At 42.3% G+C, this 25,902-nt stretch overlaps 1 protein-coding gene across 7 annotated transcripts in view; it reads right to left on the reverse strand.

Moving 5' to 3' along the window:
- The window catches only part of znf536 (zinc finger protein 536), a 322,643-nt gene that overhangs the window by 72,807 nt on the left and 223,934 nt on the right, over positions 1-25,902 (reverse strand). For 3 of the 7 annotated variants that reach the window (XM_079554661.1, XM_079554660.1, XM_079554662.1), the window contains exon 8: positions 656-744. The exons of the other annotated variants lie outside the window; for them this stretch is intronic. In XM_079554661.1, coding sequence (XP_079410787.1) covers positions 656-744 — 89 coding nt within the window. The remainder of the gene's footprint in view (positions 1-655; positions 745-25,902) is intronic. 7 annotated transcript variants of the gene reach the window in all.

Here is a 25,902-nt window from a genome sequence, read left to right on the forward strand (position 1 = left end):
TTGGACGATCCTCAAAGCGAATTTCAAAGTTCAGCCCGTAGGTTAATTGCTTATAGTCATGCAAGACGTTTCGGACATGCAGAAATAAGAACAGCTTGCTTTCGCCATATGCTTGGGAAATCCGACTCCAAACATCGTTGTTATGTCACAGCTCCTTTCCATGAAGTCGACTATTGGCGCCACGCCCCGTTTCCAAACTATCATCCCCCTTTTCTTTCCCCCTCCCCGTCTATATGATCTACACATATACGTACGTCTTCCCGACAGATGGCTTTTGTCGAACCCGCAGTGCAATAGTTAACCTCTCCCTCCTCTCCCTCCTCCTCCTCCTCCTCCTCTGCCTTCCCTTCTTTTAAATGTCTTCCATATAAACAGATTTTGTTGCTGCTCAAAGTGGGCTCAAAATTAAAGCGTATCGTTTTACACACATATTGCATGCATATTACCGAGCCCCAGCTGGTGGCGGGCTGCTCTTAAGAGCCTTATGATTAAGTTAGAGGTTGGGGTATCCGATAAGATTCCGGGCCCCGCTCCGTCGTCTCGCTTTGCCTATTTTAACCGCAAACTTATTAAATGATGAAAACGACGTTATTTTTTTTTTTTTTTGCCTTTTTTTTTTATTATTCCAAGTGTATATGTAATTATTGCCACACACCTGTGACTCCCTGCCATTCGCGACAGGAGAGGAGGGGGAGAGAGCGGTGGGAGGAGGGGGTGGCGTTGTCGTTGAGAGCAGCAGGAGTTCTTGCATAGAGAAAAGGGGGGTGTGGGGGGGGGAGAATATGGGAGGATGGAGAGAAGAAAGGGGGGAAAAAACAAGAAAGCGCGTTAATCAGGCACTTTCTGTCACGGGCTGGAACACTGATATCCTAATGATTCACGCCGCGATGCTGACATCACCAGACGAGAGTGACGAGAGAGGGAGGGAGGAGGAAGGAGGGAGGAAAGAGCACAAACAGGAGCTGACAGAACGGACATGTAGTTAAGCTGCAAATGAGGAAAAACAAAAGTGTCCCGCCGAATCTGTCGGCGGAGACAAGTGGAGACGTTTCAGTTCTGTCTGATGATACGCTGGGTTTTAACACGCAAACAGTAATTCCATTTTCTCACACTGTGTACATAAGAGTCGAGCCGCAAGAAAGTTTGCGTAAAAAAAGGTTCTCATGCCGTCGGCTGTACTGGGGTGGATTGAGCGTTGACGAGGATCGTTAGAAACTTGCAATCTTTCAGCAGCAGATTGGACAAACTCATCCTGTTTTCAAACTTCTGCTACATTATTGTAAGCCTTAGTACAGGTGACAGCTTGAGGACCTTTCTCTACTGCAAAGGTTCTACTGTAAACGTGTGATATCTCTTTTTTAGTGCATGTGATGTTTGCTTTCTTAAAGAGACTAGATGCAAGTTGGCCATTTTATACTCATTACTGCCACCTTAGGTCGTACGCGTAACTGCACCTTCTATATTAAGCTCGTGCATGACGGCACTTCGGACCCGAAGTAGCAACTTTTTGAGTGACAGTGCAGGATTTTAGAGGCAGTTGTGGTGAATAGGTTGGGGCTCATTCTACACATTAAGACATGGCTGGAACATGCAGGGGGAGGAAAATAAAAACTTATCTACAAAACCAATACTAAAACTCACACAAAAACAGTCCACCAGCTTACTTTGTCTGTAGTTTGCGAAATCTTTTCAAAGACTTTCCTGTACCCATGTGCTTAAATATCACTGCCGACATCAAAAACAGTAGGCCTTAACACTTTTGCCATACTATCAATTAGTAGTCTGCAAAGTATTTTTTTTTTCTGCAAGATTGCTATATCCCGAACCCAGATAACAAAGTCTACAATCAGCATGACATCACCATAAAATCACTGCATGTCGAACGAAGTTAAACGAACGCATAAAAGACACCGCCGTTTTATTCCCTCACATGCTTTTCCAGTCCGGTCACATGGCTTATTCGTTCCCTTTGCAATTCCTTACGTATAAACACGGCAACTCTCCCGTAATCCGAACAACTCCCGCCGAAGTTTTCCCCCTGCCAACTTTTTTTTTTCCCTTCTTCTCAAATGTGTAATTTCTCCCCTGCACTCTCTCATTTTATTTATACGTGTGTGGCTGCTCTGCTCGCCGGCTTCCACGAGCGCAGCGGCGGCGGCGGGACCACCCTGACGAGAGCTACGGCGCGCGATACCATCCTCGCAAGACAAAAGGAAATTACCTATTAAGCGCAAGGGGCCGATCTCCCTTTAGCCGCGCTCCAAAAAAGTGACTCACGATGTTGTAATTGTTTACCTTTGACTTGGCCCATAATTCCCCCCGCTCCCTCCCCTCCCTTCTATGCGCACTGTAACATAATATTTAGCCGCAGCCTTCAGAAGCCCTCTACGTTCTTTTTTTTCTTTCTTTTTTTCCTCCCCTCCCTTCTTTCGCTATCTGTTCTAGCGGGACAGATGTCATCGCCCCAAACACTCTGAGTCATTGTCCGCCTCCGCAACCCTGAAAGAAGCAAGGACATCAGCAGAAGAAGAAGGAAAAAAAAAAATGAGAGAGAGCGAGAGAGAGAAAAGGGTGGCGATTGTAATTTTACAATTCCGACGTTTTAGTCACGGCAACTTGAGCAGCGCGTTAGTGAATTGCTCAAGGACAGAAAGGGCTGGAGGGATGTGATATAGAGATATGAATCAAGAAGACTATGGCACTTTATGTGGTTTTTAGTCATTGTGCCGAGCGCCATAAAGGATACTTTGTCATTCATAATTTCTGAAGACTCTGCTGGCACACGGGCGGGGGGGAAGGGGAATCTGCAATCTACGGGAAGGAGCAAATAGGGCGGTTTGCGAAATCTTTTTCAACTTGCGATTGATCAGGGAAGTCAGTGAAGTAAATCATTCAAGTGGGTGAATTAAGAACATGACATTGCGTTCAATTTGGGGCTTTTTATCTTAATGTAAGATAAGATGTTTTGTGGATAGTAGACTTTTTTGACTTCTTGCCCCCACCTTAGCAGAGCACATATACAGTAGAAGCTTCTCGACTGGAGCTTACAGTATAGCCTTTAGGCCAGTGTAACGCCTCAATTGAAAGCTAAGGCCTACACATTTTTTTCGTTGCATGTCATGTCATGTTTTCCTCACCTTTTCATCGCTTTTTTGTCACTTTTATGATTTGTTTTTTTGTTGTGTTTTCTGACGCTTTCTTGTTGCGTTTTCGTCACATTTTGGTTGTGTTTTTGTCTCCTTTTAAAAAATGTGTTATTGTTGCTTTTCCGGCATGTTTTCATCTCTATTTTGACCCTTTTTTTATAGAAGCTTGAAGATTCACAAACTAAAAAAAAAAAAGCACTCCGAAATAGTCCGAGCAGCATTTCCACCAAATTGTACACTGTTGCTTATTTTTTTTTGCTTTCAAAGACAGTTCGAAACTTCGTCAAGAAAGAAGAAGAAGCGCCAGTTTTCAGTTTCTTGTTTTTCCTTGCTGCTAATGTCTTCAAAAAGCGAAGGGGGGAAAAAAAAAAAAAAACAGGACGGAAGTGGTTTAGTCAGTGATGGTGGAAAAACATGGGCTCACGGCTCTCGATCGAAACTTCACTGAGACAAACGAATTGGGCGACTGAACCCAACAAACTTTTCGATGGTTTCTCAAACACTTTCAGCGCAAAACAAGTGCCCTTAGAACTGTAAGAATAAATGAATCTGGTAAAAATGGAGGAGGGAAATGACATGGAACTGTTGAAATCTTTAGGATCCAGCCACTCTTTTGATGTAACAAGTGGGTCAACAGTGGGCAAAGTCATTGTCTCTTGTTTACGATCCTACACTCTTCAAGACACTCTTCGGACAATCTAAGGCAAAACAAGTACCCTTAGATTGTCCGAACTGCAAGAATAAATGAATCTGGTAAAGATGGAAGAGGGAAATGACATGGAACTGTTGAAATATTTTGGATCCAGCCACTCTTTTGATGTAACAAGTGGGTCAACAGTGGGCAAAGTCATTGTCTCTTGTTTACGATCCTACACTCTTCAAGACACTCTTCGGACAATCTAAGGCAAAACAAGTACCCTTAGATTGTCCGAACTGTAAGAATAAATGAATCTGGTAAATATGGAAGATGGGAATGACATGGAACTGTTGAAATCTTTTGGATCCAGCCACTCTTTTGATGTAACAAGAGGATCAACAGTGGGCAAAGTCATTGTCTCTTGTAACGATCCTACACTCCTGAAGACACTCTTCGGACAATCTAAGGCAAAACAAGTGCACTTAGATTGTCCGAACTGTAAGAATAAATGACTCTGGTAAAGATGGAAGATGGGAATGACATGGAACTGTCGAAATCTTTTGGATCCAGCCACTCTTTTGATGTAACAAGTGGATCAACAGTGGGTGAAGTCTCATGTTACGATCCTACACTCCTCAAGACGTTGAGGTTATCAAATTAAGAAAATCACATTTTTCCTCACACATTTTGGCCTCGTTCTCCACGTCACAATCATTCCCCCAGATTTATTCGCTTGGAAAAATCTCGACTTTGCGAACGTCTGTCATAATTCCAGTCAAACAGATTGATCCCGAAGTTTAAACAGGTGTTAGTTTAAAAAAGATTGCTTCCCTATTCCACATCTCACAAGCTTCCAAACCACTTCTTTCCCCTCCAAGTGTTCTTTTTTTTTGTTTTTGTTTTTTTGTTTCTTCTCCATGTCTGTCAGCGCACTTCTGTGTTTTCCACATTGATAGCTCCGCCGCTCAATCCCCGCTTTCCTTTTTGATGTTTCTAGTTAGCTGCGAGAGTTCGACGCGACTCCAAAAAGGTTGTTTGTCTGTGCCAATGCAGCTTCTCTCCCCCACCCAACCCAAAAGATTGCGCGGATCCAAGAAGTTAGGGAAGGAAAGAAGAAAAAAAAAGTCTCGAAATAGCATCTCGGAGTCAGTGTGTTGCTTGGCTTTTTAGCGTAATGTTTTAATAGAAAGCAGATGGTTACAGATGTAGAGGCCCGACAACAAATCTTTAATATTTTAGAGTGGCCTTAGCCGTAAACGTCAAAGCAGCTGTTTGCCCAATACCGTAAATTTACAGCGTTGTTTTGGATTTCTCGTCTTTTCGTGTGAGTGGCAGCTATTGGTTTTACTGTAAATTACAGAAATTAATATGGAAAAGTGATGAAAACGCAGTGAAAAGAGGAGGAGGAGGAGGGGGGCTTTTTTTTTTTTTTTTTTACATGTGAACGCGCTCTCCAACTGTTTGCCACCGAATCAATTTCTCCCCCCTCTGCTCCCCGATCCTGCTGATTCTCCTCTTATTTTAGTTTGTTCCTGAGCAGATCGTGCACTGTTGCCCGTTCAAATGTAAGAGTGATAGTCAGGTAATGAGCGAGAGAAATGGGGAGACGTAAAGGCACGCAAAGGAGTGTGAGAAATATGCCGTTGGTCCCGTACTGTACTTGACATTTGAGAGTGCAGGAAAAACGCAGTTATACAATTAAAAAAGAACGGGATTAGAAATGAGATTGCCGTTTGTACAGCTCAAAGACAAGTGGCTCTTTCTACAAATACTAAGAGTTGCTTGAAATGTTTTCCACCATTCACTGTCACCCACACAAAGGGGTGGTCAGAGTGTCTTGCCCGAGGACATAGGGGCAGCATGCGGTGGAAAATGTGTCACTGTAATGCACATTGTCTCTGCTACTAGTGGAAAAAGGACAAATGTGTGGTGAAACAGAACACTGCCTCTGTGAACTTGATGTTAACGAACTAATTGTTATTTGTGCAGCAAGGTGAGTATGACTTGGGATGTGTTTTGTATGTATCTGTATTTTATTTTCGTATTTAGCTATAAGTATTTGTGTGTGTGTTTTAATGAGTTCGACCCCAGGAAGAGTAGTGGTGTTTCGGATAGGTGTAAATACAATGAACATGGCAACAATATTCAAAAGTTAAAAAAAGGCAGGAAAACAAGGAGCGAGAAGCGAGACCGGGGAGACTTATCTGTATATTTGTATTGTGCTGGTGCTGTGGCCGCTGCTTTAGTTTTAATGTCAGACGGAAGAGAAAGACGCCTTTTCACTCACGCCTCGGCGTCCAGGTGATTGTCATCAATCCACACGCTGGCATTTAAAGCGCCGTCTTCAAATACGACTATTTGAAATGCTAATACGGCCTCGCACGGCCGGACAAATTAAAAGGCACATGCGCCTGTTGGAGTGGGGAAGAATACATGTTTGAAGTTTTAACTTTTCCCTTGTTTGGGTTCATTGGAAGAGTTCACACTGTCAGTGCATTCTCATTTGCGTGGAAGATAATGTGGCATACAGCTATTGAATAATACCTTTATTTGCCATTTTTGCCAGAACCACAAGCTTCTTGCGATGTGCATATTGCATCGTCTGATATTGTGAGGACGAAAAATGTGGGGTTATATTGTGCAGCCCAGAAAAGCAGTGTTGTCTTGACAGAGCCGTTGCTGTCTTTGTGGGGGCCCTGTGCATTGTCTATCTGGGAGAACGTATTTGCTTATAGAGCACAAAAGGCTGCAGTTGCTAATGTATTGTAACAATATTGTCCGTCAATTAGAATCACTGTAATTGCATTGTTTGTCAGTATTTCTTCTTTTTCTTGTAGTAGACTAAACATTCAGCCTTTGTGGGCCCCCTTGTGGACGCGCGGCCCTGCACATTAGCGTGAAAGGCTCTTGAGTTTTGCGAGAGAAGCGCTGCCGTCCCATCCATGTCCTCAGCTCCGGTTTGTGTGTGTGCGTTTGTTGTGTTTCGATTCTTCTCTCTTCTCTCCCCAAGACGACGCGCTGGAGAAAATATGATTCACATTTTTCCTCCCCTCTCTCCATCTCCCTGACGCTACAGTTATTTAAACATCAATAGCCATACGTCTTCTTTAGCGCGCACTCTTTCTCATATTGATATTTGTATATGATCATTACTTTTGGCCCTCTATGCTTTGTTATACAGCGTCAGCTTCAATAGGTGCGCGATCCAATACTGCAAACCTCGGCAGTCAACGCTCAAAAAAAAAAAAAAAAAAAACCCGATAGGCCGGCGGGATTCATTGTGTGCCGAGTGGGAGATTTAATAGCTCGGATGTTAAGGGAAAAAGTTGCATGAAAAAAAAAAAAAGCTTTGTAAACTTTTAAGGCTTAATGGGAGCCGAGTGGTGTTGTGGTGGAGCTAACAGCTTGGGAGAAAAGAAGCCTTGGAAAACTTCAGGTGGAAGCTGACAGGGCTTTTGTTGCACAAGACATGGAAAGCAAAACAAACATTAAAAAGTTGCACCTTCTGTTTCATTTGAATTTGTTTTTCAGAATTAACTAAAAAGGCCCTTCTGCGCAGGAGATGAAGGGACAATAACTCCGGGACTGTTTGATGTAAAAACAGCAAACAGGCCTAATGATAAAATCTTTTCTTTCTTGTCTAATTCGTTTATTTGCTGAATACCTAAAATGTAGAAAATTATACAAAAGATCCTTCCGAATACAAGGGTCATATGTCACTTGTCATCTGGATAATGGATATATATGTATGGGTTTGTTCTGTTGACATGTTGGAAAGAAAGATGGATTTAGCCTTTCAATAGTTAACACTGACAAAAAACTAATCATTTCAATCAATAAATAAGGCAAGGAATTAGAAAGGAAAGGGGATCTTATTTGTGTATATGACACAAGACACCCAAAGCGCTTCTATCAGCAAGTCTTCAAACACAGTTCAAAGCTCATGGAGATGAAAATTATACATTTTGAGAAAACGGCCACTGAAGTTACAATTTCCCATTTAAATCTGCACAGCAGCGTCGAATCAGCGCAATAGTAAAGCCATATTCTTTGTCATTTAAATTCAATGACATAATGATTCACATTACGGGGAGAATATTCGGTGGAAGCGTACTTTACATACAGATTACAATTGCGTCGTAACACCTCTCTCTTTCAGCTACGGTAGCCCCGCTGGGACATGCTGTTGTTTATGAGCAGAAATCATCGGAAGTAGGTCTGTGGGAAATGACACTATAGGCGTGTCGAATTTTTTGGAATATTGTTTGAAACCACATATCACGTTGGCTTGATACTGTTTTCAAAGGCAAGCTGTTAATTTCCACTTCAGGTTCAGGACAGATGCAGTGCCTATATCTCGATTTTCCTGTGTGAAACTATTTGCATTTTCTTTTTTTGCCAGATTTCTACAAGTTTATGTACCTATTATTGACTTTTTCGATCAAGTGCGGCATTCTCCACTTCTATTGTTCCATTTCCTCGACTTTTATGTGGTCTGTATCGGTCTACAGCAGTGTTTGTCAAAGTTTTCACACCACCTCATAAAAGAACTGGCCTTCCAAGTACAACCAGGCGTAGATCAAGATCAAACCAGGACACAACCAGGTCTTAAAAAAAAAGAGTCTTGAACAGACCTAGATTGGACTAAATTGTGAGTACACCTTGTCTCAACCAGAAACATGTTACTACTAAAGCATCAACGAAATGAATGAAAGGATTGAAATTGCAGATGATCCTGAAGAAGCCAAAGAACCAGGGCCCCCACAAGACTTTTCAGATGGGCCCAAAGATATATTGTTGGATGTGTAAGTGTTGGAAGGAAGGGAGATGATAACCAGGCATAGATCAGGATCAAATCAGGACAAAACCAGGTCTAAAAAAAAAGAGACAGATTGGACTAAATTGTGAGTACACCATGTCTCAACCAGAAACATGTAGCTACTAAAGCGTCAACGAAATGAATGAAAGGACTGAATTTGCAGATGACCCCGAAGAAGCCAAAGAACCCCCAGTTTTAGAACCAGGGCCCCCACACTACTTTTCATATGGGGAAAAAACTGGATTGTTGGATGTGCAAGTCTTGCAAGGAAGGGAGATGATGACCAGGCATAGATCAGGATCAAATCAGGACAAAACCAGGTCTAAAAAAAGAGTCTTGAACAGACCTAAATTGGACTAAATTGTTCTACTAAAGCGTCAACGAAATGAATGAAAGGATTGAAACTGCAGATAACCGTGAAGAAGTCAAAGAACCACCAGTTTTAGAACCAGGGCCCCCACACTACTTTTCATATGGGCCCAAGGGAGATGATATCCAGGCAAAGATCAGGATCAAATCAGGACAAAACCAGGTCTAAAAAAAAAGAGACAGATTGGACTGAATTGTGAGTACACCACGTCTCAACCAGAAACATGAAAGGACTGAAATTGCAGATGAGCCCGAAGAAGCCAAAGAACCACCAGTTTTAGAACCAGGGCCCCCGCACTACTTTTCATATGGGCCCAAGGGAGATGATATCCAGGCAAAGATCAGGATCAAATCAGGACAAAACCAGGTCTAAAAAAAAAGAGACAGATTGGACTATATTGTGAGTACACCACGTCTCCACCAGAAATATGTAACTACTGAATGAAAGGACTGAAATTGCAGATGAGCCCGAAGAAGCCAAAGAACCACCAGTTTTAGAACCAGGGCCCCCACACTACTTTTCATATGGGCCCAAGGGAGATGATATCCAGGCAAAGATCAGGATCAAATCAGGACAAAACCAGGTCTAAAAAAAAAGAGACAGATTGGACTATATTGTGAGTACACCACGTCTCAACCAGAAACATGTAACTACTGAATGAAGGGACTGAAATTGCAGATGAACCCGAAGAAGCCAAAGAACCACCAGTTTTAGAACCAGGGCCCCCCACACTACTCCTCATATAAGCGTTGGATGTGCGAGTGTTGCAAGGAAGGGAGACGATGCGGAGGGGAGGCAGGGGGCGACTACCTGCGGGGATCCGGCATCCAAATGAGAACATAATAACAACATCAGAGCGCGCCGAGAGAGGCCCTGTCTGCGGCGCGTGACAACGGTATTACAGAGAAGTCACATAATTAAGAAACGCACTTAGTGTTTTGTCAAAAGTGGCCATCAGCGCGCCGGAAGACGGACGCTCTCCGGGCTCGACACGTGTGCGAGTGTTTGTGTGTGTGTGTGTGTCGTTAGCGCGTTCCCTCAGCTCCGTGCACGAGACGGGACGATAATGAGAGACAGAGAAAGAGAGAGAGAGAGAATAAACAAGGATGAAAATCAATCAAATGATTTAAACGGAAAGTTGCGTTCTGCCCGCGCGCAACAAAGGCACTCTAAGATCTTCAAACGTTTGTCCCTGTCCGGTGTTTGGCGGCGGAACGAGATGATGGGAGGAGAGAAAGAAGCACTGGCACAGGGGAGGAGGAGGGAGGGGGTAAAGGGCATCGATTGTATGAGAAAGGGGGGAGTGTTGGGGGGCACAAAAATAGACCCGTCTTTCCATCTGATGAGCAGCTTGTCCATAGTAAGGAATCATTATCTCTTGCCAAGTCCCTTTCCGGATGTGTAGATATAGTATGGCAAGGTTCGGCCCCCAACTGATTGCTTTTGCCTTCGCTCTAGAATCAAAATGATATATACGTTTCTTGACTTTCCTGAAAGCGTATTAACAAGCTGTTAATAAAGTGATTGAGTAAATAAGTCAAACGCCAAGATGGAATCGATTTAAGCTATCGGTGGTTCCGTCAAGTGACAACCCACTCGAACACAGCGATATGCATTCCTCTTATTTTCCCGTTTTTTTTGGTTTTTTTTCCGTCTTTTCTTTCTCCAAACTACCGGACAGATGATGCGGCCATCTTGAGATCGTTTGTCATCTGTCGAGCGGCACTGACCTTGCAACGCATGCCGACCGTTGCTCTGATATCATCTTTTATGGGCGTGAAAAAAAAAAAGAAAAAAAAAATCTGATGGAAGGATATTGAGGAAGACAGATATAGATGGATGGACGGAGAAGAAAGGGAGGACATGTTTTTTTTTAATCTTTACTGTGATAAAGACATTTACGCGGCAGTTAAATAACACGGAAATCCATTACCGGATACTTCTTAAAAAAAAAAAAAAAAGTGTGACCAATCCTTGTTTAGTACATTAGCATGTGGAGAAGATGATGTCTGTCTGTTTATCCCTCGACATGGACAGATCAACTTGGATTTGATGACGGAAAGAGATTTCTTTCTTTTTTTTTTGTCTTTGCTGTTGAAATGACGGGGCAGCGCAGCCAAACCCTGCTTATCTCTTTTCTTCGTATACAAAAGCATTAATGCGCGCGGGTATGTGCTTGGCTATTGTTCGGTGTTTAAAAGCTTAAAAAGAGGCAATGCTGTTGGTATAACTGGCGGAGTTAGCGACGGCGTTGGAAATCCAGCATCAAAGTTGCGAGGAAGGGGAGAAAAAAAAACAAAAAAAAACCTCGAAATCGTCGTAGAACCGTAGTTACAATGAGCAGCCGCTATCGAATAATCCAGGATGAGTTTTCACATTATAATAGCTTCGTCTTTAAGTATAGTGCTAATCCTATACTTTTAATCCCCCCGAGTACCCCTCCCGACTCCGGCCTCTTTTCTTTCCTTTCCTATCCTAATAATAAAAAATAAAAAAAGCCAACGAAACCATAAATTTCTTACAATTTCTGGAAACTGGCAAATGCGCGGAGGGCTGATTTTTACAAGGATTCCTGGCCAGTGAATCACGCTGCTCCGTGGGCTCATCCTTCTCACAACAGATTATTAAAGGAAAGGGAAAGTGTGGGGTGCAGCGGAGGGCAAACAGGACAGAAGGGAGAGAGATGTGCGATTGGATAGAGATGTAAGGGTGTAAATCTTCATCGAGTTCAGATGGCATGAAGACCGGATTTAGTGTGTGTGTGTTTTTTTTTTCCCGTTGAAGGAATTGGCTTAATGGCTTTATATGGAGAATGTTGTAAAAGTATTAAGTGTTGGGTATAAAGTATTAGCTGCCAAATGTAATACACTGCCTGACAAAAAGAATCAGGCGCCACAAGAATAAGGTCACACGCTCTTATTATTTCCGGACCGGTTTTAGCTTTGATTACAGCAGCGTGATTGTTTCAATAAGCCATGTAAAAAAAAGATCCAGTGTTGCGTTATGTTTTCACCAGGATCTTGTATTGATGATGGGAGAATGTGACCACTGCACAAAGCCTTCTTCAGCACATGAAAAGGATTCTCAATGGGGTTAAGATCTGAACTCTGTGAAGGCCAATCTTTTCACAACGTGAGCCTGGATGAATCCTGGCCTTGTCATCTTGGAACATGCCTGTGCCATCAGGGAAGAAGAAATCCATTGATGGGAAAAAAACAGAATCTTCAGGAAGTCTGTTGATCTTTGGGTACACAGTGTTGCAGTTGTTCAAGTCGAGGTTCAGCTACAACATTATGTGGCCACCATAGAGTCCAGACCTAAACATTTAGATAATGTGGGATGTTATGGAGAAAGCTTTGACTCTCCTCTAATGCAGTACTGGATTAAAATAAATATTGTGACATTGCAAAAGCGTTTTATAACAAAGCTGAAGGCAGTACAGCGTAATATTAGAGTTTGTGACCTTTCTTTACTGTGTTGACCTTTTTTTTTTTTTGGCCCAGAAGTGGAAAACTGAACAACAATGGTATTATTTTGTAGCCAAATAACAGCCAATATCAAAGCAAAAGGAGAATTTAGTGGGTTAGTTGTATACATAGTGGCATATGGTTCCAAAGATCCCACTGAAACGGCCGATTCTAGGTTCCGCTCCGGTAAATCCCTTATTTCCCGATCACCTCACCGGTCCTCAAGACGACTGGACTAACGCAGCTGAACTCGTTGTTTTTTCCATTTCCATTCCAAAAGGTCAAAGCGCGTCTCATCATTTTCAACTTGTGAATGAGCCCGTGCCCCTCCTGCCTCCTGCCCTCATTAACGCATGCACTGTCCCAGTGTTCCTATAGCTGTTCCCATGCACCGAGGCCTGTTGATGCCAGCGGTGAGCGTGCGCCAGGGGCTATACTCGTGCTCCATGTCACCACCACCCCCTCTCCAACCCCAACCCCCACCCAACATGTCACCCAAGCCCGTGTCCACTGCAAGCTGCTCCCACCGCCAAACATATGGGTGCACCGAAACTTCTGTGCCATCCATGAATATTTGATTTCCCGTATACGTGTGCGCCAACGAGACAAAGCCAAAGTAAAGGACAAGCGAGAGAGGGGATTTTTCTTTCGTTCTTTCTTTCTTTCTTTCTTTCCCGCTTGTCACTGCTGAAACGGCTTACTTTGTGGCGCCCTAATTGCCTATCCTGAATGCGGATCTCTCAGCGCTAAACACATGAAATTGAAATGACAAAATGGCAGTGTAATCAAATATATTCAACGATGAAAAATTAAGAGTTGGGGTTTCTTCCGAGACAGGGATCAGGGGGCAGTTATTACCCGGGGGCTGCCTAACAAAGGGCCTTAGTGTTGGAGGGCAGCTTAACGCTCTTCTGCCAGTTACTGTACCTAATATGTAACCATATCTGTTTTAAAAGGACGATTCATATTACTGTGAATGCATGAGAAAACTTGTTCCCATCCTTTTTGCGAGCGGAAATCCGAATCCTCGTAATGGCCCAAACAAACGCACATTCAATTGCGGGTCCCCGGCCTTTTCTTTGTGGCCAAGCGCTTTTTTTTTTTTTTAAAGATGGGAACATTGTATTATTTTTTTGTATTGATATAAAACATCTTTCTGGACAGGACAATGGCGCTCATTGTGAGCGCGGATGGCTCCAAAGGTCAGCAGTGGATACGGCCCCGGCAGACAAGGGCGGCACTGAATGTAAAATTAGGTTATATGTGATCAACTAAGTTATTAATCGCATTAAAATGGATCCCCTCCGCCGGCTGTTTAACTAGGCGGGCGCAAGGGGGATGGAAAAGTAATATAAAAAGGAACAATGGCGCCGTGTTGAAACAAAAGTCATTGTTTTAATAAGCCTGATTTCTACTAGACTGTATGTTTTTTTTCCTTTAAAACCTTTTTATAATGTATAATGTTTATAATCACATCCAAAACATGGTAGTCGCTTTCTTAGTAATTTCATTTTTAAAATTGCCTTCAGGACAAATACAGCTGGGGTAGCAATTTAGTAGTAAAGTACATTTCTATTGCCACAAATTGTTAGTTTTAAGTGTAAATACAGCCCATTTTGATCTATCGCTATCATGAATGTGTGAGCTTTGTCTCTCTCCAATGTGGAAGTGAGAGCCTGGAGCAGCACATACAGTAGTTTTGATTTCTATAGCCCAAAATGTGCATTCAGTATCTCCATGTGAAGTATAGGGAAGTGCATGAGGGTGTTGCGAGAGCTAGAAATGAGTTGGGAAAGCAGCTTTGAAAATGGGAAGAAATTGGTTGTCTTATTTGAACCAAGCGCTCCCTGATGGCAACAGCGGCGTGATATATGCCGTACTGCGTTACTTTTCCATCTTTTCCCTACACATATGTTAACTTAAAGCAGTACTAAGTAACTTGTTTAACTTTATAAATCCTTCCCGTAGTCCCTCTGGGGACAATACAAGTGTTAATGGGATGATTGGGCCAGATAAACATGCTGGCAACTTCCCTGCACCGGGTCGGAGTCACCAATACACACTAAAGGAATCACGAAGAAGAAGCTAACAGGCTAATGGGTAATGCTAACTGCGGGCTAGCGCTACTTAAACAGTATTTACAGCCAAGTTTGAGTGAAAAAAAAATATCTTCATTGTGTATTTGGATGTACAATATTCTCTCCCTTTCTCTTTTCGGTCAGCGTAGTATTTACTCTCACAGACGAGTAAAAAAACGCAACATGCTACGACACCTGCAGTGGCGCTTATGGCCTCTAGGGGCATGAGTTACTTAGTACTGCTTTAAGTTGTACCACATTAATACAAAAGTTAAGTTGTCCGGGTTAAAGTATTTGAAAAACCCTAACATAGGGCCTTTAACTGTCATATTGCATTGCTGTGTGAGCTGCCTATGCCAAAAAAAAAAAAATGGCATGCTTTTTCAACCCTGTCCTGGGCCTCAGCGCTTCATCCAGGTAGCCACCGTAATCCTGATCCGAATCCCTGTAATCAGAATGTGCTGTCTTCCACACGACCCCGCCCTCCGCCCCTCCATAAAACAATGCAAGCTGTTTTTAATCCAAAGCAATGGGGGATTTGCAACTCCACAATGCAGTTTATATCCATCTCTGCCTAGGAATTAAGTGTGATTCTCCGAGCGCTAATGTTATAATGTTGCGAGCTTATTTGTCTCGGCGCTTCTCTTTCTCCCCGACGCGCCGCGGCGGCAGCTTCATGTATTCCGTCGCTGTTTTCCTAAAAAAAAACCTCTCTCTTGTTTATTTGACGTTTATTTATTTGCCATTTTTTTCTGATGTCGAAATCAAACATGTTTTTAGCGAGCGCTGGTCGGGATCACCCCTTTCGCGCCGGGAGAAGCGCTACAACTTATTTGTCGTTAATTGCCGCAGCGCTTTTTTTTTTTTCTTCTCAAACACGGCAACTCCTCTCTCGCCGGAGTGTCTGTCTCGCTCGCTACCTGTGTGTGTGTGTGTGTGTTTTTTTTGTTTTGTTTTTATTAGTATCGCGGCATGCCTCCATTGATGTGGAATAACAGAGGGAATAAAAGTTGACATAGTTTTCGAGTTCTTTTTTTTTTCTTCTTCTTTTTCTTTTTTTTTTGTGCGTGTTGCCCTCCTCCCAATCTCCTACTTTGCGAAGCACCCCCTTCTCTCCCCGCTCGCCTTGTTGTTCTTTATATATCCGCGCGTTTTCCTTGAAGTCGCGGCGGTATTGTCTCATTACTTGTCGACTAGCTGCGTAAGTGTAGTTATTATGCCGACTCGTCTGTGCCTGGCGGTGCAGCTCCTTGCCTTCTTCTCCAAGGCTGCCTTCCCTGGGAGCATGAGATTTTTCTTTTTTTTTTTTTTTTTTTTCTCTTTTCCCTACAACTCCTCAGAGAACCCACCACCACTGAACCCCACCACCCCTCCTTCTTACATCTCCGGGGCGCCTTGGGAAAGGGGGGGGGGCTCGCATTGCTTAAAGAACTCAAAAAAAAAAAAAAAACCTGCAACAAAGTCTACAGGAGTGGCATACAAGAAACGAAACAAACAGCGAGCTAACGAGACGGGAAGCCGAGATCATGTCAAATATATCGGCTTGGAAAGGCCAATTTATAACCCGCCGTTTCATGTTTGGGAGATATCGCGTCGACTAACGTGGCGATGCGCTGGGTGGTAAGGCTAGGCAGGCTTGCATATATACATAAAAGCACTTGATTTCGTTGTACCGGCGTGATCCGAAGCAACCGCGAGAGCAACGCCGCACTCCGCTATGTACCTTCCCTGTTTCCCCCGTCTTCTCAAATAATGAATAGAATAATTGTCATGCAACTTTTCCTTTTTTTTTTTTCTTCTTTTTTTTTGCTCATCATCTCGGCTTTCTTCGCGAGGGCAACTCGACACCGGCCCTTATTCGCTTCTACTGTCTTTCCAGGAAACGTCATAAAAGGCCAATATGATCAGAGGTATTAGCGGAGACAGTTGAGGGAAAGGGGAACCACATGGGAAGAAAATGAATCTTTTTTTTTCCTTTTTTTTCTCCCCTCTTCTTCTACTTCCATCAAACGCACCTTTCAGCAGGTGCTATCTGGGGAATTAGCAAGTAGAAAAATATTTTTAGAGCGAGCGGCGGAGGAGACGGGAGCGCGAGGGAGCAACAGGTGCCTTCTTTAAAGGCTTGACAGCAGCTATTACACTTAATTGCCCTTTGAAAACGACACTATTTGCACTTTTGGGTGACAAGGCGTTAATTCACCTCTGCTCAAGTTAAACTGGTAATATCGGAGCGCACGTGAAATAGCACCTTTTTGCGTTGCCACCCGTCAAGTTGTCAGGTCGACGAGGCAGCGGCGCCGCGCATACCGGCTTTTCCAGACGGCGAGATGTAATGTGTTCTTTAACTAAGAATAAATGGCCGTGTGGGATGTTCGGATCATAAATGTGATATTATGTTATTTCTAAAGGGAAGGTTACAAGACAGACTGTACGGTTTTCAGGGCTTTATATCTTTAAAAAATGACTTAACCTCTAATCCCCGCCTGAACCAAGTGCATTTTCTCCATTTTGGCATCACCCAAATCTAAAAGCTTCTTGGAAAAAGCTTCAAAATAGTGAGGATGGAAACGCAAAGATGACAAGTGGCAAAAATATGATGAAAAAAGACAAAAATGTGATGGAAAAGAGACAAAAATGTGATGAAAAAGAGACAAAAATGTGACGGAAAAGAGACAAAAATGTGACGAAAAAGTGACAAAAATGTGATGAAAAAGTGACAAAAATGTGACGAAAAAGAGACAAAAATGTGACGAAAAAGAGACAAAAATGTGATGAAAAAGAGACAAAAATGTGATGGAAAAAGAGACAAAAATGTGATGGAAAAAGAGGAAAAATGTTTCGAAAAAGACAAAAATGTGATGGAAAAAGAGACAAAAATGTGATGAAAAAAAGAGACAAAAATGTGACGAAAAAGTGACAAAAATGTGACGAAAAAGAGACAAAAATGTGATGGAAAAAAGAGACAAAAATGTGACGAAAAAGTGACAAAAATGTGACGAAAAAGAGACAAAAATGTGACGAAAAAGGGACAAAAATGTGACGAAAAAGAGACAAAAATGTGACGAAAAAGTGACAAAAATGTGATGAAAAAGAGACAAAAATGTGATGGAAAAAGAGACAAAAATGTGATGGAAAAAGAGAAAAAAATGTTTCGAAAAAGAGACAAAAATGTGATGGAAAAAGAGACAAAAATGTGATGAAAAAGAGACAAAAATGTGATGAAAAAGAGACAAAAATGTGATGGAAAAAGAGACAAAAATGTGACGGAAAAGAGACAAAAATGTGATGAAAAAGAGACAAAAATGTGACGGAAAAGAGACAAAAATGTGATGAAAAAGAGACAAAAATGTGACGAAAAAGAGACAAAAATGTGACGAAAAAGAGACAAAAATGTGATGGAAAAAGAAACAAAAATGTGACGAAATGCAACAGAAAAGCCACAAAAAGTGATAGAAAAAGTGACAAAAATGCTTTTAGATTTGGGTAATGCCGAACTGGAGGAAATCTGCTCGGTTAAGGGAGGGGTTACGTGATTAATTAATGTACAAAAAAAGTAAACAACAAAGCAAAATCTACCAAATATAGTGCCTTGTTGTTTATGGTGATGGGCCCTACCAGTGATTTCAGATTCAATCCAATACCAGGTGGGATGGTAATTATATTTATACAGGGGGATCTATTGATATTTTTTTATTGATCCACCCATGTGTAGTTTTTTTTTTATTTTGGGGGGGGGGGGGGGGGGGGGGGGGGGGAATCATACACCCATCCTCTGACATGATCATGATTTGGGGATGACAAAGAAAGAAACGCTGGTTATTTTACAACAGACAAACTGCAGGCAAGCTAGGTTAAGTGTCTCGCGGGAGTCTACACCTAACGTTCGGACAGCCACTTAGAAATTATGTCAGCACCATTCAGTCTTCACTACGAGACAGCCGGGGCTCAGGCTCGAGGAGCATTACCCCGCAGCTACAGTAGGAGAAGAAAGAGTCACAGATAAAGGACCAGGACTGTGGGAAAGCTGGACAGTGGACATGTGAGGAAAGAGCAGAAAGGCATGGGTGGGAGGGGGGGGGAGACCCCTTCGGATCCAGATACAAACTCCAAAACTCTGACCCGACTTTAATCAGTTTAAGCTGTTTACAAGAACCTGCAATTAGATCAATGATGAAGAAATCATTTAAGTGATCCGTCTGGTCCACTGACACAACACAGAGCGTGGGCATTCTCGGACACCCAATTATGTCAATGCACGTCTGGCTTTGGAGAGTGCCATATTAAAAAACGGGATGTAGAGGTCTAGGGCGCATTTCCTATGGTCCCGCACTTGCAATGTGGCTTTTTTTGGGGGGGGAATAAACATTGCGATACTTTCTCTGTTAAAATAAAGTCACCTGAGTGTCTTTTTGTATGTCCCAGAGCAGCTGGAGAGGGAACATAGAACAACTAAATGTAAATCTGTTTAATATAATTGCAAAATCACGCTCCTCTTCTTTTTTCCACTTGAACATTGAAGTTCAATATGTTTCAAAGGTCAATCAGTAGCCCTCGCAGCTTGTCAACACCTAATTTTAGCTTTACTTGATATTACCAACCCTGTGAATAGAATAGAATATTACCAATTCTATTTGGCTCAGCATCACACGTGTTGTACACCTAAGCATCTCCCGCCTTTCTAAGATCCCCGGGTGTCACCTTTGTGCAGCGAGTTCCTACTTTAAGTGCACAGAATAATTACTGGCGTGCAGGTAAGCTATCCGTCTCTCTCATTAGTAACCGCGGGGCTGTCTGGGAGCAATAAGGACGCAGCCCTTTCCACTCGTCAAAGCAGTTTGCATGTTTATATGTGTGTGCGTGCGCGTCTATGTTTGCCGGAGACAAATAGCAACCAAATTCATGGTAATTAACCACCTGATGAGGACACTATTACTGGCAATTACCAGGTTTTGCGTTATCACAAGTTTTAAATGTGTGCATGTGCCGCTGTGTGGTGTGCGCGCATGCAGGTGTTGTGCTCTTAAATGCGGACAGGAATAAAACGCAATGTCCTCCCCGGGCGCAATGGTTGTAATGGTCAGTGTCTCGGTTAAGGTTCATGTACTCTCTAATAACCGACCGGGGAACTGTGGAACAAAGGAAGTAAATGGAGGGGAGAGAATGGCCAGCCAAATCACTTTGCGCTATTCAAAGACAAGGAGGAGGCTGTGGATCCAATTTTGTAATACTGTATCGTCTTTTTTATTTTCTGACTAACTGGGCAAACAAAAATCAAGTGTGACTCTTTTGGGGTGGTTGTCACAAAATACATTTATATCTATTGCATTATCTTTACTTTCTATCTCTGCTGTATTTCCCTGTAATTGAGAGAAAAAGCTGTATTAACTAGATACAGCTTGAAATGCATCCATTGTGTCCTTCAATCCACACTATCAATCAAAAGATCCAGCATGTATGGTTCCTTCGTGGTGGCCATATCACCTTGTGAATGCCCAATCCTGTCAGGTCCTGAAAGCGAAGCAGGATTGGGCCTGGATAGTACCTGTGAGGGGATGCCAGGTCGATTGGGAGCCTGATTTATGAATGAGTTGGTGTTCAGAGTGTCCGGAGTTGCCGATATGTGCGGCTGCACTTCTGTCGATCTGCCCAGTTAACCCCTTGGGCAGCTCTGGCTACATAGGCACAAATCATTGTTGATAATAATAAGAGTCCTTTACCCAACTTCCATTCCTTTAGACTTGTCTCGATGAATTGGAACACCTTGGCGAAACCAGGCCCCTTTCTCGACTGCTGGGTTTGTTGGGGTTGGCCCATTAGTCCGACCACCCATTAGTCCGACGTCTAGGTTGGGGCAAGAGTCCACTGACCTTAAGGTTAGGGCCAGTGGTTGTATATGGCTCTCTAAAACAAAACACAACTAGGTTTGAGATGTCAGACTCAGATGGCACCACTGCTCAATGGTAAATTTTCGGAATAATAAGACATCGGACTAATGGGTTATCAGACCAATGGCATGACACCGGCGAAACCAGGACCCTTTCTTGACTGCTGAATTCGTTGTACGCAAACTATAAACACAGGTATATCATCGGTAATAGGCTTGATTGGATGGGAAGACATCAAATTTGTTCATAGCTAACGTCAACCCTGTGGGAAACTCAACTAGCTGCACAAACGCTTCAATAACAGTGGGTTCTGAGGCACACTTTGATTGAGAAAGTTAATGTGACGAACTCGCCCGGCTATCGGACTAAAGACTGCTACACGAAACGGCATGTAGAGCTTACTCTTAAAACACGAATCACAACTCTCGGTAAACAAGATAAAAAGTCTGGCTCCCCTTTAAAGAGCAGCTTAACATGTTGTCTAATCAGAGCGAGTTAGCTTCAGATCGGCCAATTTAGCTCGTGTGCGCGCGCGGTGTGTGCGTGTCAAAGCAACATCATAATATGTGCGGCGTGTTTGTTTTTCCAATGCTGTTCATTTGTTGAGCCTACCTTTCTTCCACTTAAAGCAGAGAAAAGTGGAAATTACACCAGTTACGCCAACTGTGATCCGCTACATCTGCGCTTCACAGCCAGCCCACCAAACCCGCCATATGTCTTTAATTACCACTAGTGCTTTACGGAACCTGTTTCCCACACACACACACACACACACACACACACATTACAAACACATATCTGCTACATCCCTCCCCCCCCTCCCGTCTCCAAACACTGTGCAAAGACCGGGGGATCTCCGAGCATGATGTTCCGATTTGACCTCCGCACTTGTGGGTTCAAATCCCTCACAGAGAAGGCAGGCAGCAGTCGGCTTCCTTCTGACGGGGGTAATTGGCCACTAGCGACGGGACGAGTGCCGCAATTAAGATGAAAAGGCCCAACTTTAACCCAGAGAGCTACGCACTACGGGAGGACAAAGAAAGTCACGGGGAGTCAATGTTAAATCCAAGCCAGTGGGGATGCTTATTTCATCGTTCAGCCGCTGGTAATAAAACCGAAATCTTTCACAGTATCGGGTTTCCAAAGCGTAGTCGTTCAGACAGTCGTGTTTAAAGTTAAAGACTTTTTATAGACTCCTCTCATGAACTTCTTGTTTCACTTTTGTTAGGGGAGGAGTGAGACTTAAGTCCATTAGCCTTTAGTCCCAAATGATTTACTCGATGACAAGGTAGGCTAGGGCTGCTTGATTAGTGAAAAGAATCACAATTATTTTTGTCATAATTGAAATCACGATTATTCAAACGATTATTTGTTGACTTTAAAAAAAGGTCTATTTTATTTATATATTTATTAATAAAAAAAAACTATACTGAATATTTTCTGATTTCTGAACAGTCATAAAAGTACAAATGATTCCAAGTATGCCTCGATTAAGGAGAGATCTCTGTTTCACACCTGCCCCCTGCTGGCCAGCCCTCACACCTGCGCAAGTAAACTGAGCAGCGCGGCCTGATGACATCATCACACAGCGCTGTTTGTTTTTATGTCAGGCAAAAGCATGAGCCATGGCACGTGAAATGCGAAGGGAACATAATCCCCGCGCCATGAAATAATGCAAGTCTGCTTTGCAAAAAAAAAAAGAACGTTTATGCTAATTTTGTAATCTTTTAGTGTAATAATCGAAATCGTAATCGAATTTCGATTAATTGCACAGCCCTAAGGTAGGCAATGTCAGGCTCAGGGCCCAAAACATAGAACCAAAGACTATTTAGAGAAATATTTAAAAATCAGAGATCAAATCCTTTCCTAAATCAGAAAGACAATTGTTTGACGATGAAGAGAATCGGCCCTTCAAAAAACAAACTTGCCGACTCCTTCACAACAACCTGGTTCCAACGCGATTCCTGAAAACCTTTCCCACTAAGGAGACCTCTCGGACGGCTGTGCTCTTGTTTTCAATTTTTCCAGATATGTGGATCAAATCGTTAACTGTTAATTGAGCGCATATCAATACTGCCGTCGAAATTTTGCGCTATAATTTATGTGCCTATTTTTATGCACGCGTCTCTTTTTAAATGGCACTAATAAATCCTCACTTTCATTAAAAAATAAAGCAGGGAAATCAATTGATCAATAGCAGCATATTCATTTTGATGGGTTATTGACGAATGGAAGCCTTATTTTAATAACATGTGCCTGCCTTCTATGCAACTTCTAAAAACAGAGGGAAACTGATTAGTCAGATCTCACATTATTTGTCAGTATAATATGTCTTTCATATTTTTTACTAAGTTTATATACTGTTTGCGGATTTTCTAAATCATGAAAGGAACCCAATGTAAAACTGTATTAGCTGGCACGATATTGCACTCCCACCTGCATATCCCAAGGAAAAACATCACATATTTGATGTTCCAAAAACACATATTTTGAATGAATTTGATTAATTACATTACTGCTTCTAATTCAGGCCGAGAACAGCTCCGGTGAGGTCATGCGTATCCACCAAAGCAAGTTACCTCATTGGACAAACAGGAGGAATTGAATTTTATGTTATGTTTGGATTGCACTTAACAGCTCACTTTCTGCCATTAAAATTTCGAACAAGACTCGCTGGCACCGCTGCTGCTACTTTGGGCGCACCTGATGCTATGCTAGCGACACTTTGGCACCACCACTCTGCGCTTATCCTCTCAAGTTTACGAAAATAGATAGTGTTTTGGTGTCATCTAGGTGTCTTTTTTCCCGGAAAACAATAGCACTTGGAGAGAGGACAAGAGGGTGCTTGTGAATTGGAAGTAATAGCTCTAATTGACGCTAGGATATACTGCCTTTTTCCGTTTTTTGTGTGTGCTTTTTTTCGATTCCACTTGGAGTTATCTGAGCCTACTTCTCAGATTGTGAGAGGTGCTTGGCCGTGAGCTTTGCCACTCTCCCCTCTGAAAAGTGCTCCTCCAAGTCCTACGCTGGTATCGACACTTCCTCTCACACCTGTCAATCTCTCTCCGCCATGTCACACCTTGCAAAGAGAAGTGTACATTAGACAAACTTAACTGTGGCTACGAACAAAGGAAAGTGGAGCAATGTACAACGATCTCTTTTGGTTCAATCCAAGAACCAAAGTGCAACCAAACCTTCAGAATGTCTTTTTCTTGGAGAGCCCTGGACCGAGACACAATGAAAAAACTTGTAAACTCCACTCTGTAAAGCTTACGTGGTCTTGTAATCAAACCCAATGACCTTTTGGCTGAGAGGTGAGAGTGCTAACAGCTGCGCCACTGTGTTGTCTTCCATTGACTTTACATTACAATCTAAATCAAAGGTATTGGGCAACACCATAACTTCCAGGAGTACCAGGTTTGAACACAAAGTACATGACAAATGACTTCAAGAGTAAATGCTCATTCAACATTCATTGATCATCTGTCAAACTCTGATGCCTTCTTGTTCAGCCATTCCTTTATTTTGGTCATTCAATTGAGAAGTAATCTGGTCGTACTGGCTTGTTGAAAAAGCGGCCACAAAAACGCCGCTTTCTCTCGCCTATCGAAAACTTTTGACCACTGCTGCGAACGGACCGGGGTGGGGCGGCGAGCGTGGAGGTAATTTGAGTAAGAGGACGTGAGGAGCAGTGTTCGCGAGCAGTCACGGCATGTACACTGGTGTTTGAATAATGTAATACTTCATGTTTGATAATGCGCGGCTATAGATAGGTCTCTGGCCGCAGCCAAGTATCGATCGCGTTAAGCACATCTACGCTACTGCAAATAGTGCGGCTTCATATCAATCTCTGCGCGGCGCACGCTCGCTCTGACACCAGATCCAGGTCTGATTACACACACCTCCAGGCCACCGTAGCTGCTAATGACATTATTGATACATCCAATCCCACTGCCAATTTGGGAAGGTGTGGTTTCTTACAAGAGACGTGTGAAATGCAAAGTGTGTGATTTTTTTTTTTATTCTCTTGCATTAGATGTGAACTATTAATTACAGTATGATGTAGCTGTAATAATTAATTGTACTCAAAGGTTCCAACTGAAGCGTATAGATCTGGAAGTATGGACTTCACTATGGACTTATCTGGTTTGACAATCTTCTTAAATCTAAAATGAGCCATTTTTCTCTTGTCTTTTGCTATATACTTTCTATGTCTATAGATATGTTGGTGACACTTTATTTTACGCTACCCTTGATACATTGTACCTAACTAAATTTAGTACAATGTAACAATGTGTAATAAGTTGTATCTATGGGTTAGAGACACAATGGAATAATATGTATTTGTAGTTTGTAGGTACATAATGTAATAAGACATAATTCTAACTCTAGCTCTAACCTTAAGGGTCTCGAGTCCTATTACATTATGTACTTACAAAGTACTAATACAAGTTATTCCATTGTGTACGTACTACATAGGTACAAGTTATTACACATTGTTACAGAGCACATTCGATTGTACTAAATTTAGTTAGGTATAATGTATTATGGTAGTGTAAAATCAAGTGATACCGATATGTTTCACCGTTATGTAAAATAAGAGCAAACGCTATAACAGTTAGGATTTTAGAACAAAATACATCTATATTTAAATGGTAAAAAACTCAAAATGGTATCCGAAACAGAAAAAGTCATGTGATTAAACCCATCTATCTGTTACGTTCATGACATTCCAGATTATGATGATTAGCGCCCTATACAGTATGGTCAATTTACTGTTTGTTGAGCAAAAAATAACCAAAGAAGATGAAAAAGGCACACAAAAAAAAAACAAGTGCACCATTGTGACTGGTGAATAATCAATCATCTTATTTCATTAATGCCACCAAAGAAGAAGACATAGAAGACACTAAAAACTCTATTCTGTTTTTTGTTTCAGGTGGATAGACCCTGTAATTGCAGATATATTAACCATAAATTAAAAGTCCAATTGAATTTGTATCTGTCATCCACATGAATATAGTTCATGAGAGCACACTGACACTGGCTAGGTCTGCCCCCGTGATGTGAAATATTTCTATTGGCATCACAAGATTTTCATTAGGTCAGGGATAACTGTGTGCGAGACCAAGTTTAACTCAACAATACGTCTTTGCTCCAGCTTTTTTAGGTTGAAAACATTGAGGGGAATCAAAGAGTGACGCAAATATGTGTCTCATTGGAACCAAGATGAACGCTGGCTGTGCTTTAATGTACGAGTGGATATCTGTTCTAAGTCACAGCGCAGGTAAATTCAGGTGCATTGTCCCCTCCAGGCCTCCTCTGGGCATACTAATGAAGAGACGGCCACTACAGACGTGCGGCGCGTGCCCTACAACAGCCCGCGCACATTCACCGGAGAATTTCGATATTAATGATTTATGCCATATTTGCATACAAACCTAATGCAAACCCACTCCAGATAATCACATTTTGCCAGGTCAGAATTGAGTTTTATGGA

This window comes from Gobius niger (assembly GCF_951799975.1).
Source record: "Gobius niger genome assembly, chromosome: 4".
NCBI classification, from domain to species: Eukaryota; Metazoa; Chordata; class Actinopteri; order Gobiiformes; family Gobiidae; genus Gobius; species Gobius niger.